General features: G+C 38.0%; 1 protein-coding gene across 5 annotated transcripts in view; it reads left to right on the plus strand.

Moving 5' to 3' along the window:
- The window catches only part of nrxn2a (neurexin 2a), a 104,492-nt gene extending 89,067 nt beyond the window's left edge, over window positions 1–15,425 (plus strand). For 3 of the 5 annotated variants that reach the window (XM_055226730.1, XM_033978009.2, XM_033978011.2), the window contains 5 exons: window positions 6,638–6,809; window positions 8,774–8,863; window positions 10,078–10,406; window positions 11,493–11,577; window positions 13,113–15,425. In XM_055226730.1, the coding sequence (XP_055082705.1) occupies window positions 6,638–6,809; window positions 8,774–8,863; window positions 10,078–10,406; window positions 11,493–11,577; window positions 13,113–13,930 (1,494 nt within the window). In that variant the 3' untranslated portion in view covers window positions 13,931–15,425. The remainder of the gene's footprint in view (window positions 1–6,637; window positions 6,810–8,773; window positions 8,864–10,077; window positions 10,407–11,492; window positions 11,578–13,112) is intronic. The other 2 variants (XM_055226731.1, XM_033978012.2) reach the window with 1 other exon arrangement.
- The last annotated feature ends 1,640 nt before the right edge of the window (window positions 15,426–17,065 follow it).

Consider the following 17,065-nt stretch of genomic DNA (forward strand, 5'->3'; position numbering starts at 1 on the left):
AACCCTTATATTTCCTGAATATAACTAGAAACAAAACGAGACACAAGCAGGTATTACTACTGAAACAATTACACTGAGTGTTAGAATGGTCTTGTTCTATGTCTGAGCTAATAAAATACCACATGATAAATTTAAAGAAACTGCTATTATAACGTAGTATGAAAAGGTATGTAGGTATCAAGCATTACGTATTCCCCTTAGTTTCATATTCATATTGAAATTTTATTATCGCAGCAATACTTTTAAATACACTTCTCCTTTTTACTATTACAATACCAACAGAGCATAAACAAAGTCAAATTCATGATACCCTGGTGTGCTTCTCTAATGCTTTTAAATGGTGTTTCCTGTGTTAAAAGTGTCTAAAGATCCCCTGGCAGCCTCCAACTGGCTATAGTAAATGCAGAGACTGCTGCCTCTGAGCAACACCCTTTTAAGTGTTTTTTACTCCATCTGCCAGGTCCTTGCACCATGACAGATTGCTCACTTTGACACCTTATTAATGTATGCTGAGAGGATTCAGAACAAGTTTAGACACAGCCGCAGGTCGGAGCTGTTTTTTAAAGTGTCTCAGGGCTTCATAACATCACCTATTCGTTGATTGGCATGAAGTAAGTGTTAAATCTATTTATAAAAACTGTATATTTACCATGTCTACGTCTCATGCATGATTATAGATCATCACAGGCAAATCATGCTATATTTTTTGGCTTGTTGAGTGCCTGCTGTTTTCAAGTAAAAAAAAAAAAAAAAAACATTGTAAAGGTTATTGCGTGTTTAAAATGTCTGGATGAAATATAATATGGCCAGCTTTATCATGTGGCTTCTTGGCTGATAGTGTCAGTAGTAAAGGAAAAAGATTTTAGCAGGACTCCAGTCAATAGAGTTCAGTAGCAGAAGAGCAGTTTTTTAAATTGACACAAATTTAGCATGAAATGAAGGTGAAGAGTGTGGGAAGACATTCAGCAAATGGTCTTTGTCTCTTACCTTGTCTTGCAAATCCAGAATGCCTTCTCATTTTTATAGAGAGGGATATGTTTGTGCAATCAGACTTTTTTTTTTTTTTTTTTCAGTGCCGGATGTGAAACGGAGGAGCTCATTGGTCGCCCATTATTTACAAACTAAATCTGTTTTCTCTTACCTCAAATAAACAGTTTGGTTCTTTGCGTTGCTGAAATCTGTGATGTTTTTCAGTCCTTGTGATATTTTTTTTCTCATAAGCAGCCACATTTGTTTTGATCCGGACGGGCCATGCATGTCCCTGATTGAGAGGCTAATGCATCTGTCAGTCACACCCGTCTGAGCTCGGAGAGATTCACCAGTGACCAGAAAGTGTGTATTCTGGATCCCAGGCGACATCTTACCAGGCTTTCATGCTGATGCCATGTTTGACACTAAATCTTAACCACTGATATGGGATGAATGTGGTCTGGATGCTCTGAAATAAAAAGCAGTAATGACAAAAGTGCTGTGAGATTTTAATAAAAAAGTGAAGAGTGCTAGAAGGAAGCAATTTTGACAAGACTATTATTAAAATGTGAACCTTAAGATCAGAGAGATAAGATATCTAACCTCTTATAATTAACAATTTCTTCAATAATTTCAGATTATACAAAACATTATGACACCAATGGGGATGTGAATGGGCCATTTCTTCTTCATAGCACCTGTTAATGGGCTGTATTAAGCAGCAACAACAAGCAGGTTCATTTGAAGTGGGATAAATAAGCAAGTGATAGTAGTGAGTGAACTGTAATGGCTGGACAGCTAGTAAAGCTCTACAAGGGATATTTACTATAAAATTCAAATAACAAAACATCGCCCTCTTACTGAAGAACAATAATGGCATTTAAATGTCTCTGTTGTGATGAGGCTCTAAAATGTGCAATTAAAAAGAGGTAGAGTAAACAAAAAATACTTACATAAGTAAAATGAAATGATATTACTCAAGTAGAAGCACAAAGTTGTGGTCCAAGACATGGTAAGACAAAGATAAAGTAAGAGTAACTTTCTGGATGTAATAGATGATTTATCATTTGACATCTTATAATTGGACAGACAAAACATTAGATAATTTTAAATCTGTTATTAAGGGTAGATCACAAAAAGTAGAAAAACAAAATCATATATGAAGGAATGATGCAAGAAACACAAATGTTCACATTATAATTGTCAACATAAAGCTCTGGTCACTTGCTTACTTACTCACTGTGGGAAGCCAAGTAATGCCAAGTAATACAAAGTAACACCAAGCAACACCAAGTAACATCAAGTAATACCAAATAACACCAAGTAATACCATATAACACCAAGTAATACCAAATAACACCAAGTAATACCAAGTAACACCAAGTAATACCAAGTAATACCAAGTAAAACCAAGTAATACCAAATAACACCAAGTAATACCAAGTAACATCAAGTAATACCAAGTAATACCAAGTAATACCAAATAACACCAAGTAATACCAAGTAATACCAAGTAACACCAAGTAATACCAAATAACACCAAGTAATACCAAGTAACATCAAGTAATACCAAATAACACCAAGTAATACCAAGTAATACTAAGTAATACCAAGTAATACCAAATAACACCAAGTAATACCAAGTAACACCAAGTAATACCAAGTAACGCCAAGTTATACCAAATAACACCAAATAACACCAAGTAATTCCAAGCAACACCAAGTAATACCAAGTAACACCGAGTAACACCAAGTAATGCCAAGTAACACTATGATATACCAAGTAACACCAAATAACACCAAGTAATACCAAGTAATAGTGTTACACTGTGGAATCTATTACTCTAGTATGATTAAAAATATGGTGTCAAAAAGCAACAACTTGATTAAAATGTTACTCAAGTAAATGGATATGAGTACTGCTCACCTCTGCTATTAAAATGTGTAGTAGCATTGTTGTAGCCACAAGTGAATAAACTGAACCTGCAAAGTTTAGCCAACCCATTATTGTTATTTTCCATACAAATAGGTCGACATAAACAGCAAAACCATGTCCTCTTTGCGGTTTTCCTCTTTTCTAATTTATGATACATAAGTTTGGTACAAATTTGAACTGTCTGCGGTAAAGACAATAAAATACAATCAGTTTTCAAATACTTAACAATTCTCTACTATTAATATTAAATGTCCCTTACATGTTCAAAGGAATTGGAAATTGCCTTACATTATAGAACAAGGAGCAATATAAATTATGATCAATTATTGATAAGGACCTGTTTTTTTCCATCTATGTTTTGCATCCGAGTTCTCCAGTTAGACACAAGTTTCCCTTTTATCTCTTCATCGTGTGGATCATCATCTTCATCAGAGGAAAGATGCTATATATTACTTTGGCTGTAAGCGTGCCACGTCTCCAAACACAGACTCCCACCTGGTGCGTGGCAAAGTTTCCAAAAGACAGTTGGCTCCTTGTGTGAGATGATACAGATCTCATTGTGTCCAGGGTCTATTATAAATGATGTGTCATTTGGCAGTGTCATGAACAGAAATTAGTGCTGTGAGCTCGTTCAGTTTTAGACACAGTGAAAAAGTGTATTTGTCAACAAACTGAAGCGTTAGAAGACCAATACTGTGATCCGATACAATATTACATCTACCAACACAGGAAATAAGAACAGATTCCTGCTTCATCTTAATCCATTGCAGTTTCTCAAATAATAATCTCAAAATCTGTGTATTAGAGCTGCAGACATATCAAAGCATTCATAATATTGTTTGTTTGTATAATATTGTTTTGGAGATTGCAAAATTAGATTATTAAGTATATCATCTATAGTAAAATGTAAAAAAAAAAAGAACAGAAAGAGTTGAAAAAGAAAGCAGAATTGCTGTGTAGTTGCAAGCACTTTTGTGGTTCATTGTGTGACATTTAAACCTCAAACAAGATATATAGTGTTAGCACATTTCTTATGTTAATGTTTGTCAACAGAATATTGCCCAGTGCTACAAGGCATTATGGAGGTATGTATAGACCAGCAGCAAAACACTGTCACAAAAACCCTCTTTGGACATGATGATGAGAAACACCTGGTTGTTTATATTTTCAGAAATTAAGCTGAAAAACACATAATGAAGTGATTAACTTAATTGCTACAATTATAAAAAATCAATCATTTAAAAAAATCAAGAATATAATTGGACTTTATTGGTGTCAAGTGAGGCCTCGTTGGTCCTCTGGTGCTATCGAGCATTTTAGAGCAGTGACTCAACCTTTTCTCTACTTACTTTTTATTGTAGTTACTGAGAAGAAGCTTTTTTATTATTATTATTAGCTAAATAAACACACACACTCTTTATGAATGTTGCCATCATTAAGTAAAGCAAATCCACTGAATCCCATCTTAAACTCTAAATACTGTGTGCATGCTTAAATAATGCAGCTGTAGTGGCTTTGCAGCTGCCAGGAGGTGCTCAGGGCTGTTTTCTTTTATAATAAGCACTTGTTTTACTGACTAAGCAGGGTGTGAGAGGAGACAGACGAGGGACAGGGGACACAGTGAGCCCCAGAGAGGAGCACAGAGGACCAGAGGACACATAGTAGCTTGACCTGGGGCACGATGAGCTGACCGGGCCAATAAACACACATGTCTGCAGTTATAGACCCTTTACAAGGCTATGTCATCAGAATGTGCAAAATACCAGAATAGAGGCAGCTGAAGCCAAGTGAAGTGGACTAAAATACATTTTCAATAATTAACTGACATCAGATCTAATTCATGGTAATTTATTTATATTTTGTAACATAAATAAGATAAAATGTATCTTTTCCAGGGAAGAAAGCCCAGTTAGTTTGCATCTCTAAAAAAAAAAAGGACTCAAAACAGTAGCATCTGTGGTAAAGTATGGGAATATTATTATGGGGTAAAAATGTAGTATTTTTCAAGTATACTAATCACCTAAAATATACAAATAATATGCATTTATAAATGTTTTCTAACTGTGCTCTGATGTCACTTACATGTCTCTGAGTGGTTATTATTTGCCAAAACAGCCTTTTTTTTTCTTTTTTTTTAAACATTTTATTATCTACAGACTTTTAAAGTGTATATTAGGGGAGTTATTTGTGCCCCAGTAGGATGAGTCATTCAGAAAGATTTACACACTACAGATTATTCAGAACAGTCCTAAAATGTATCATCTGTTTTATTTCATTCTGCTGAAAGTGAGTATTTCTTTGCAGCCTGACTAAATTTCTTATGGCTACCACCATTAAATCAAACTGAAGTAATTCTACAATTTAAGTTTGCAATGTTTATATGGAAGATTATAGTTTCAAGAAGCAGTAGGTTGGTTAGTTGTTTGTGTCAGTGCAGGGTCACACACTGTTTAACAAAACCTTTTCAAAACCTTTTAGCCAAGTACTAAGTACTTGTTAATTGCCAGACCTGTTAAAAGCACCATTAGGCTGAGTAGGGGCATTCGTTTGGGGCTCTAGGACAAAGTGAGAAATCCCGGTGTGGGGTTGAAATGAGCCACGGCACATTTTTTTCTTAAAACATCAAACTTCACATTTAAGATGTAATTATTGAGACAAGATCAGTCAAGAAAATCCCCTATTAGTAATCTGGACAGTCTTGTGATCACTTGAACTGGTTAACTTTGATCTTTGGCCCTATATTTCTTGTAAACTGGCATTATGTAGCACCATTACCTAACAAGGTAAACAGTATAAACAGAAAAAGTCTATTTAAGTTTGTAAAGTACATTTGAACTGTGTGAGATGGGAAGGTGAGGTTGAGTTTTATTAAATCGTGCGCTCCAGCTCCCGCTCAGCTGCGTGCCATGGGGATTGTTAGACAAGACTTTATTGTAAATATTTGCAAGGTGTCAGCAAGGTTCAGGCTCCTCTAAAATACACTTTAAGATGAGTTCAGAGTGTGCTTGTCTGTGCTGTCGGTTGAAGCTGCAGGATTACAAAGACTGAATAAATCAGTAATGACCTTTGATAATGCAGGTTAATTTCATTTGGGTAAGAGCAGTGTCTGAGCAGAGATAAATAGACAGAAAAGTGCTATTTATGCAACACTGAGAGTGTGGACCCTCCATTAACTCCCACCCAGCAGTCACTTCTCTGTACACCAGTTTAGTGTAGAAAAATAGCTTAGCCAAATTCTGCTTTTTATCTAGGTGTTCAAGATTTTAAGATATCCTAATACTCATAGATGCGCGCACACTGTGTACATTATACAGCCTGGGATTTGAGAGGCGATATGCCTGTCCCTGGTTTACAGCCACATCAGCACTATGACCTTGTGATGAGTGACTGCGGCTCATCCGCACAGCTCAGACAGGAGCAGTTTCTTTCAGTGTTCGTGTTAGCGCCCCCTAACGCACACCACAAGAAGAAGCACTAACCTCTTTGGGAGGTTTGTGGGATGTCAGCCAGGCTGACAGAGGAAGGGTGGTCAACCAAAAGAGAAACACAAGGATTGTGTCAAGAGAGATCCACATCAGGAAACCTGAGCTCAGAGCTGAGCCTGAAAATACTGTGTGTCACTGGAGATTCTATGCTTTACCAGGCCTCCTCGGTGTCAGCTAAAGCACTGCTCCATCTGCACTTCTGTGTGCATGCAGCATTATTACATGTATCTCCGCTTTTCACCCTCAGGATCAAGGCAAGATCGGTGTGATCTTCAACGTGGGGACCGATGACATCATCATCGATGAGCCCGCTGTAGTGGTAAACGATGGCAAGTACCACGTTGTGCGCTTCACACGCAGCGGTGGCAATGCCACTCTCCAAGTGGACAACCATCCGGTCATTGAACGCTACCCTCCAGGTAAGATGAATGAGAGCGAGCTGCAGCCATACATCACACACTGATGCAGGGGACAGGATTACATGTCAAACACACACATAAATCTTCATACAGCCGTTATGTTGAGGACTGATGGCTGGCTTGATGCCCAGTGACCTGTTTAATTCACCTTAACATGGAGCGGTGTGATCACTGTGAGACATCTGCTGTTTACACATTATACATAAGCACACCTTTATCAGTATCAGTGCTTCAGCCGCAGCTCTTCATTTATCTTTTCTGCATTCTGATAATAATAACACCCTAATTTTTTATAATACATATTTATGTTGTAAAGCTGAGCTCTACTGTGCAGCCCATTACTGAAGTGGAGTCATATTAATGCAAAGTCATGAGACTTTGGCGTCACTCCACTCTCCTCATCTATCACACTTTTCTCAGACGAGTCTCTCTGTGAATACAAACACAGAAACAGTGAAAATGTTCTTCTGACTTATTCCAACTTTCCACAAATGTCTCACACGCCTCAGTTAAGAGGAAGCAAATGATAGTTATAAAGTACTGTTGTGTCCTGCTTACTCATTAGTCATTCCTCAGATTATCACCTCTCATCAGTATGAACTGGTCATGACCAATGGCCTTTACACCACACTGCTGAATCACGACCTGTTTAAACACCAATGAGAGCTTTTCACATTGTATTTATTATGAAAGCTCTTTCTCTTTATGATTATGACACACCATAATGCACCAAATGGACACAGAGATTTTCTCTTCAAAAACAAGATTCTATCAAGATTTTGGAAATTGAAGGTGAAGTAGAGTCCATACTTAAGTCTTGTAGAGTTGAAATTGATGACGATGAGGAGAGTATGGCATTGGTCACATTTAAAAGGTGCTTAAAGCCTGACAGACTCTAACCTGTTGTGAGTCAGTCATCTTGTTATCTGGGAACAGAACAGGTGCACCATCTGGCACAGCGGGACCAGCCCATCTGTGCTGTCCGGAGTCTGTCCGCCCATGTCAGCGTCCCACATGAATCCTAACACTATTCACACATGTCTCCTCCCATTGTCACAAAATATCATGGAGCTTTATTGGTCAATAGCCAAGCCCAGACTTGCTAAAACATCAGCTGAAGCACCACAGCTTTCTATACACAGCTAGCCTCCTGCATCACACATAGTAATAAAAGTAATAAAAATAAAAATAATAAATCAGTAATAAATCAGTAATTCTGTAAGTAGTAGTTGTAGTAGTTATGTCCATTAGTGCTGAAATTTGCAATTCCATAATATGTTAATATCATGTAGAAATCAACACTTTCAAAATTAAATCATAACCTTCTTAGTAATGTTTATGTGCATGTATTAAGTTTGTTGAGAGCTTAAGTCCCACCTCACTCAACCCTTATGCACTTTCAAATATTCTGATGTTATTAATATTGTCCATTTTAGTTGTACCTCCCAGTTAATTATGAGACAAATATTTATCCTACTCATTTGTGTTTTCATCTGAGCATCATTTTCTATAAATATGTCACATTTCCACCCCTGTTGGCTGTAAATATAATGGTCCCATGGGTGCTACTGTATAAAGCACATTGTCCTCAGATGTCTAGTGCACTGCGGAGATGAGTGGGGTGTGACTCGGGCGCCCGGCTGATTTCAGTGTATTATTGCTCTTTCTGACAATTGTAATGTTAAATGACTTTGCTTTCTTTGATGCATGTTTAACTTCTCTCTCTGCACAGTATGTTAAATGATGTGTAAGTGATATAATGCTTTTCATAAAATGACCTAAACACCACTAACTAGAGTAGCACATATAATTAGCCTAAACAGTTTTCTAAATAGAGATAATAACTAGTTTTTAAAGCACAAGTTTCGTTTAACTCAGCCTTGGGTTAAAAATGACAACTTGTTAAACCTGTTTCTAACCATGTGATGTTTAACCTTTAATCTGTCTCTCTAAATGTTTTGAAGGACACTATGATAATGAGCGACTGGCTATTGCTAGACAAAGAATCCCATACAGACTTGGTCGGGTAGTTGACGAGTGGCTACTCGATAAAGGTAATAAAATCAATTAATAAATGAATAAACACTAAATAACCTTTCCTCAGCTAGGTGCAGTGTCAGAAAACAAGGGTGACAAGTACTCAGCTCTATTAAACTGAGCCTTTTAAGTCCATTTAATTCCCTTACCACTAATATTAACAGATGGAAGTTTAGAGCAGATTTTTTATGTTCAAATCTTATAATATGTGCAGTGATTTGGCTTAAATTCTTCACTGATTGCCCTTTCGTCTCCATTTATCTGGGCTTGGGAATGGCAAAACTACTTGATTTGTCACCTCTGTACTGTAAAGTTCTGTACAGATCTGAATGATATTTCACAGTCATCCTTGTGTAGAGGCTGCACCTGTAAACCAAATTAAAAACACATAACCCTTGCCTAACTCTCTCTAACATTCCTCTTAACCGCTGTTTTAATTAGATGAAGCCTGTAATTACTTCGTTAAAAATAACTAAAACAAACCTAACCTTGACTAAACTCTAACCCTAAAGCCATAATTCCTTTACTTCTTCTCCTTATGTCTGTGTACTATTTCCTCAACCTGCTTCGACCACCTTATACTCTTTGCCCAAGCCCCCTGTTACAACATAAGCTTGCTGTCTGACTGTTCAAGCACATCACGGTTTGCGGTCATTAACTTTGCTAATAAGTATTCTCTTAAGAGGGGCCCATTACTGCCACGCGCTCCTCCTTTTGAAGTGACAAAGCTTATCAGAGCAAGTGCAGACAATGCTATTTGATATCTCCAGCCCTTTGTGAGGGTTAGGTGACTTGGGTTTAAACATGGGAACGAAACTCACCTTACATAAGAATTAATTAATTTATCAGTCATCCAGCTTTGAACAATTGCAGACATATTTTTTCATAAAGTCATACGACACGCATCCTTGCTCTGTCTATCCTAGAGTTATAAGATAATTAAATATCCGAGAATAAACATCTGTCCTACTTTCCCGGCAGACAGCTTATGTAACGACAATTATTAGACTTGACCAACAAAAAGCAATTAAATAGGCATCTAAATAATGTCTTAACGGGTCTTGAAACCTGCATGCTCCAACCTCAGGCCAAACCTTTCCCTATTAAACACAATAAATAATGCATCTAAACATAAATGATTCATCATGTTGTATTGTGCACATCTTTGCACTCAACATCAAATCTTGACGTTTCCCCCTCACTTCCTGTTTTTCTTCTTCTCTTCTTTCAGGGAGGCAATTGACCATCTTCAATAGCCAAGCCGCCATCAAAATCGGCGGCAGTGACAAAGGCCGTCCGTTCCAGGGGCAGATATCGGGCCTGTACTACAATGGCTTACAGGTGTTAAAACTTGCCGCCGAGAATGACCCAAGTGTGGAGGTGGAGGGGAACCTGCGTCTAGTGGGAGATTCGCTCACAGCTGTCACCACGGATACGACCTCAGCGACCCCGTTAGCCGTGTCCGACATGTCGACCACCATCATGGAGACGACCACCACAATGGCCACCACAACCACAAGGAGGCAGCGCTCGCCAAGTCTGAGAGAGAGCATCTCCAAGGTACAGATGTGTGGAAAAAGATAAGACAGTGTTACTTTTTTTTTTTATTTTGTTTCCTGAATTTATAAAGCCAAAATGGACTGCATCTTTTACTCACAGCTAAAACAAGTGGAAATAATGCAGATCCAACAAAGCTACTTTTTAACATAAAGGAGGGTTCTTGCACATCATTATGGCCATAGAAATATATACAAAGCAGTAAAATTATTGCACCACATTTAAATTCCTGATGCAGTGTGAGAAGGTTTTAGGGCAAATGCTTGAAAGTACGGAACCCTGTCATTCTGTTTTTCTCTAAAATACAAATACAAAACATTTGAATTTTAATTATGATTGATCTGAAGTTTCAATTGAAATAAAGTGAGAAATACTGTGTTGTTTCATTTCAAAGATGATAAACGTATACAAGAGAACAAGCCTGCTGAAATCACATTGCATTATAAGAATTGTCAGTTGCAAAAACAAATGCATTTTTATTTTTTCTAAATTTGATCATGTCCACTGCTTGGCTGTTTGTTATTCAGTGTGTGAGGTGTGTGACTGTACCTTTATATCTGCACAGGAGCATAGTGAATATTTTTTTCTGACAGATTTTTCAGTAGACCCCACTTTGTGCCCTGACGGACAGTTTCAACTGTTCCAAACCCTACAATTTAAATCCACATCATGTAACTTGTCAGACTGAATGGATTTTTGCATTTGCACCTGATGGCCTCGAGTTTTCTGTATTATAAATGCTCTCAAATGCACCTACAGTTACCTCTAATACATTTCATCTTATAATTTTGTTCCTTGTCTGTAATGCAAATAATGAAATATACAACATTATTACCATTCAAATTGTATGTGAATTTGGTAAAGCATCTAACCCAGTCATCTGAAAAAGTGTTTTGTTTGAAAATGTAGTTAGCCTCTGGGGTACAGGCAGCAGCGTCTTGGTCCTTGTCTGATGTGCATCGTTGCTCATGTTGCTCAAAGCAGAATACAGCCTCTCACTAGAGACAGCTGCATAAAAAACACCAAGTTTTATAAATGTTGTCTTTTACCATAAAGCTAACAATATTGCCTTTCTTTTTGTTATTATAGCCACAAAACTCTGATGATATTTTAGTGGCGTCAGCTGAGTGCCCCAGTGACGATGAAGACTTGGAGGAGTGTGAACCAGGAACAGGTGGGTCAATTGTAGTTATATCTTAATATTACACTGTACTCCAGCACTATTAACCTCTTCCTATGTAAATATAAATATATTAACTAATAAGCTTCATGACTGTAATAGTTATGTGACATTGTGCAATATTTATTTTATCTATCATGCATTTTGAGTACTTAAAGGTGCACTATGTAACTTTTCTGAAGTCCACAACTTACTACCTGTCTCCACCTTTTTACAGTATCTGTCTCCATGGAGACAAGCTGGCGGTGGACCCTGCACCAGAAAAGCTACATTGTGCACTTATTTTCTTAACCTTATTTAGCACTAGCACAATATATGTAACATTAGCTAGGTTTAAACATTATAAACAGTACTTTATCTGCCATTTCCCTTTGTACTTGCTGCATATACTTTAGGAGGCTTTAATTGGCTCTTCTAAACATCTGTTCCCATTTGGAAAAGCTGGTATACACACAACCATTTACAATACGTGGCTGGCTTTTAAGTCATATCTGAAACTCATTAATGTGAAAGTGTGGAGAGGAGTGCAGTCATTAGGGCTGGACGACAGTGGATCAGGCTGGTGGCAGAACAAGTAGGGGCTCGTAAGAAGAGTGCGTCCTTATTATGAGCACCTCAATTATTTATATGACCTTATCAGGGCTGTTTGTTGTTGACTGGCCCAGCAAACTGTGACTCCAATACTAATGAAAAGTCTGCAGACTAAAATAAGGCTGGGAAGTAAAGGTATATCATCATTGCAGGAGACTCGATGTTGATCTCTACAGCTGTATAATTATATTACATAACATTATTTTGCACTGAATTAAAAATCATAATAAGTTCTAATTAAATGCATAAAAGATAACGTCTTTTTTCCTTGAGTAATTTTACTGAGCCCTAAGGTTCAGGAACACAGGCTTTTTGTAGTTTGGGAGATGCTCTGAGCCAGTTGTCTAGCCAGCACTGCAAACGCCGTCATACACATATTAAACCACTCTTTAACCCATCAGCTTTGAGACCAAATGTTCACTTAATGACAGAAATCACTGTTTGTGAGATCTTACTTGAATAATAGCTCATTTAAATTGCAAATTGCACTTTAACAAAGTTGATTCATTCTGCTCTGTTTATTATTTGCCTCTCATTTAGCTGACGCTTTACATGGGCCATTCTGTATGTTTATGTGTGTCTTGTCTTTACTGTATTTTTTTCATAATACATTTTCTCTGCCACTCAAACCACTTAACTTCAGGTCATATCATTTTCCTGCCTCATTATGCTCCTGTTTATCTAATATTGTTGGTATTGATCAAGACAGTTTACATTTTCTTTGTACACCCACTCACCAAAGATGATGATAAGATTTCATATAGCAATATAACTTTTCACTTTCAAATATAATGCAACATATTCTACAGATTAGTGTACGTCATTCCATATATACTGTATATATCTGTTATATACACATAGTGCAAAAGCAGTTATTTCACAGAGCATAGTCAGTATGTTATTATGTTCTGACCCCTGCTTTTCTGTTTCTCTTCTAGGAGGTGAATTAGTGTTGCCTATTATAACAGTGGATTCCCTTGAGCCCCCCTCCATCGCTACCCGTTTCCCTGTGATCCCGCCTCCCCCCACCCTCTTGTCCCCGCTCGAGACCACCAAAGAGTCCCTCATCCTACCCCCCCACCCCTCGTCCTGCCCCCCAGACCAGGAGGACTGCGGTGACCCTGTGGAGGTGTCTGCCTTTGGCTCCGGAGAGATGACCGAATCGGACGACGAGGACTTTTACCGTAAGAACTCCCCCATGGTCACTGACAGGACAGTCCTACCTCCGCCGCCCCCTGCTGGTGAGGGCGGGGTCCACAAACAAAAACCACCCCGTCCTATACCTCCTTATGTCCCAACCACCAACCCTGACCAGCTCCACATCCCCGCAGGCAAAATGAACACCCGCGACCAGGTGCTTCTGCCCCCTGCCGCTCCTCCCTCCTCCCGCAACACACCAGGACTAACCTACCCACCCAATTTTCCCCATGTGCCCACAGCCAATCCCACCGCCTTGGATGAAAAGAACCTGCCAGGTGCCGTGGAGGTCATAAGGGAGTCGAGTAGCACAACCGGCATGGTAGTAGGGATCGTGGCTGCTGCTGCCCTCTGCATTCTCATACTGCTCTATGCCATGTACAAGTATCGCAACCGTGATGAGGGCTCCTACCCGGCAGACAACAGCCACGGTTTTGCCAATAACTCGTCCATGGAGGGGAACGGAGCAGTGATAAAGGACAAAACCACGCCAACAGGCTCAGTGGCAAAGGCAATCACAAAGGGCAAAAAGAACAAGGACAAAGAGTATTACGTCTAAAAAAAAGTGTTATGTGTGGACAAGACGCTTTTTCCGTTTCTGTGGCCATCAGAGAAGTCTCACAACAGCTGATCGAAGCAAAGCAAATGTTTGAACTGTGGTATTATTCCTTAAAAAGTCAAGGTTGCGCGGTTTCCTGTTCGTGTTCAAAAAGATCTGACTCATCCTTCGTGTCACAACAGGACAGCATTCACCACCTCTTTGTATGTGTGTCATTTTTTATGTTTTTAATGAGGTCCGAAGTGGAGGCATAACCACTCTTGGCTTTGTATATAGCATGGATACGTCTCGGTAAACAAGGTGCTGAGGACATCCGGACAGATCTGCCTAAATGTTTTCTTTGTACTTCTTTGTAACGTTCAAATTCCAGCGTCCTTCATTACGATATATGAGGCAGAACCGAATAGTTATTGGATTTTATTAGATGAGCTAAGGGTATTTCTGCTAAAGTAAGATTTTACAAGGATAAGTTGAAGTATTTGCTGCCTATAACTCTCCAATCACTTTCACTACTCAAAATGGTGTAATATTGCTGGTACTAACAAAGCATGACTTTAAGCTCATTGATGAAAAAGGAGAATTCAATAAAAATAAAAAATATATATACCTGAGCCAGTAACTGTACGCGGATGGGCTTTTCCGGTGAAAAGAAATTGTCTGTAAACATTGCTTGTATGTACATATAGAGTATAGCAGAAGGCAAAATGAATGCAAGGGAGAAGAGCTATGAAGAGGAGATATTATCCAAGATGCTCCCCATCTTTACAATACCAAACCGCCGCAGCCCGAACTTTTACTTCAGGAGTTTTTGTGAACACAGAATCATTTTCGAAGGGATTTTCCTTTCTGGTGCAAAAAGGACTGCCTCGGGCATTGTGAGGCGGGGTCACTGTACTGTTTTCCTTTGTCTGTCATGGGATAAATGCAAAAGCACACTGATAATGTAAACCTATCTGGAAGACATACCGTAGATATTTCATGTAAAGGAGCCAGACGTAATGATTTTTTTTTTCCTATCAGTTACTATAAAGACTATTCTATGAGATGAATAATTGAAAGTTTGTGAATTGTATTGATATTTCTCTGATATTTCAATGTATCTTATTATCACTCCTTAAAAACATGTTACATTTTAAAATTGCCTTTTTTCTTAAGTCCAGACAATAAGCACACTTCCCTCCGACAGCTGCAGACATCTTTTGCATTATTTAAAGATCCGATTACAAAAGAAAACACAAGGGTGGCAAACAACAAATGTCTGTGTTGTTGCATTTTATATGTGTTGAATTTGTTAACCATCGGATCAGATAATCTAAAGCCATCTTCTCTGTTTTGTTTTGTCACCATTTTACTTATTCATGCTCAGTGATTTCCTCTTATTTTTATGAAAGTGCCATTCGAAATGAGCGGCTCTGTGCTCAGAAAAATTTCATTCCTCACTCATTGCTATTGTATAGTGTTCATGTGAAATGGATATGTGTACAGAACGTGGATAAAGATGAAAATACACTTGATTATATACTTTGTAAAACCATGCGTTGTGGCTTGCTTCTTTTAAAATCTTGTCTATTTAAGGTATAATGTATTTTGACCAATCCTTGCTTACTTTTATAATAATATACATGAAATTGTGATCTATCAGTAATATAACAACTTCCTTGTCAGACCAACAGTAACCCACATGGTGACTCTTCCTTACTTGGACCACTTTTGGAAAATAATGACCCATGCAGACCAGGAACTCCTCAAAAGCTGTATTTTTGGGAATATTTGACATAACCATCCAGCCATCCCCTGTGGTTTGTCACACTCAAATACCTTTTTATTTATTTTTTTAACTTGCATAAAACCAAATGTAAACATTCACTCCATATAATATAGGAGAAGTGAGATGCCTTTTGGGGTTGTACTTCCTCCTCGATCATGAGCTGTTCTATGTGAATGTGAGACTGCTGCAAGCTTAAATGGTAAATGGTTAATGGTAAATTTCCACATATTTTCACTGTACCACTAAAGCTGGGGTAGGCAGGATCACGTCTACCATGGGAATATATAAAATTAACTAGATGCACATAAGAAATTGTGCTGAGAGAATCTGGGTCTGGGTCTTTTCTCATTGAGTCTTCAGATGTGTAGATGCACTGATGCACAATTTTCCTTATGAACTTTATCAAAGGTATTTTTGTCAGACATATGCAATCAGAATAAACATCTAACAACTAAGAATAATTTCTTAACTAAGCAACATTTTTGGAAACAATTTTTATCATAAGAAAATGTATGATGTAAATTTAATCAAAGGACAATATTGGTCTATTATTAAAGCAACAGAAATGGCTTTCGTCCATAGCCTGTAACCAGTGGCTATATATGCAAGGACTGATTATACTGCAGCCATAGATTAATACTATTCAATAAGAGAATGGGTTCTATTTAAAGGCTGTGGTTTACAGTCGATCTATGGTATACTCCCAAATGCAAAATCGTACAAATTGGATCAATGACTAAACCTGTCTCCAAGCATACTGATTACATACAGAGTACTGTAGCTCCTTTCAACAAAAGCATAGCATAAGCAATCATAACTAATATATATATATAAAGTTAAACAAATGGGAAGTCACAGTGTGCTATGTTTCTTTCAGTTAAGTTTCATCAGCCTCTCTTCTGCTTCCTGTCTTACTCTCTCAGTCAGCCTGGAGTAACTAATGCCTGTATGTCCATTATTTATTATGAAATGAAATTATTTCTGCATCTTTTATAACTGCTGTCAGGTTATCATTAAATAACCCTTTGAACAGAGAAAGACTGACAACCTTAGACCAAATAGGCTTATTAAACTAGTCCAACTCCTGCTGAGCTCATGTCAAGGTGTAAGCAATGCATTCAGCTTTATACATCAAGTGGAAAGACAACCCATTAATGAAACAAAAGTCTTTTCAGCAACATATTAAGCATCAGCATGATCATATGGTTTAACCTTTAATCCCATAATGTCATGAGTGTATCTTGCATGTGTGGCAAACCTTGTGCAGTTTGACTACCCCCTGGTGAGATCAAATGGAAATTATTCTTTTTTCACTAGTTTGTCCAGTGTCCAGCCAGAAAAGAGTTTTTTAAGATTCTCTAGAACCC

This window comes from Periophthalmus magnuspinnatus, chromosome 14 (genome assembly GCF_009829125.3).
Source record: "Periophthalmus magnuspinnatus isolate fPerMag1 chromosome 14, fPerMag1.2.pri, whole genome shotgun sequence".
In the NCBI taxonomy this organism is placed as follows: Eukaryota; Metazoa; Chordata; class Actinopteri; order Gobiiformes; family Gobiidae; genus Periophthalmus; species Periophthalmus magnuspinnatus.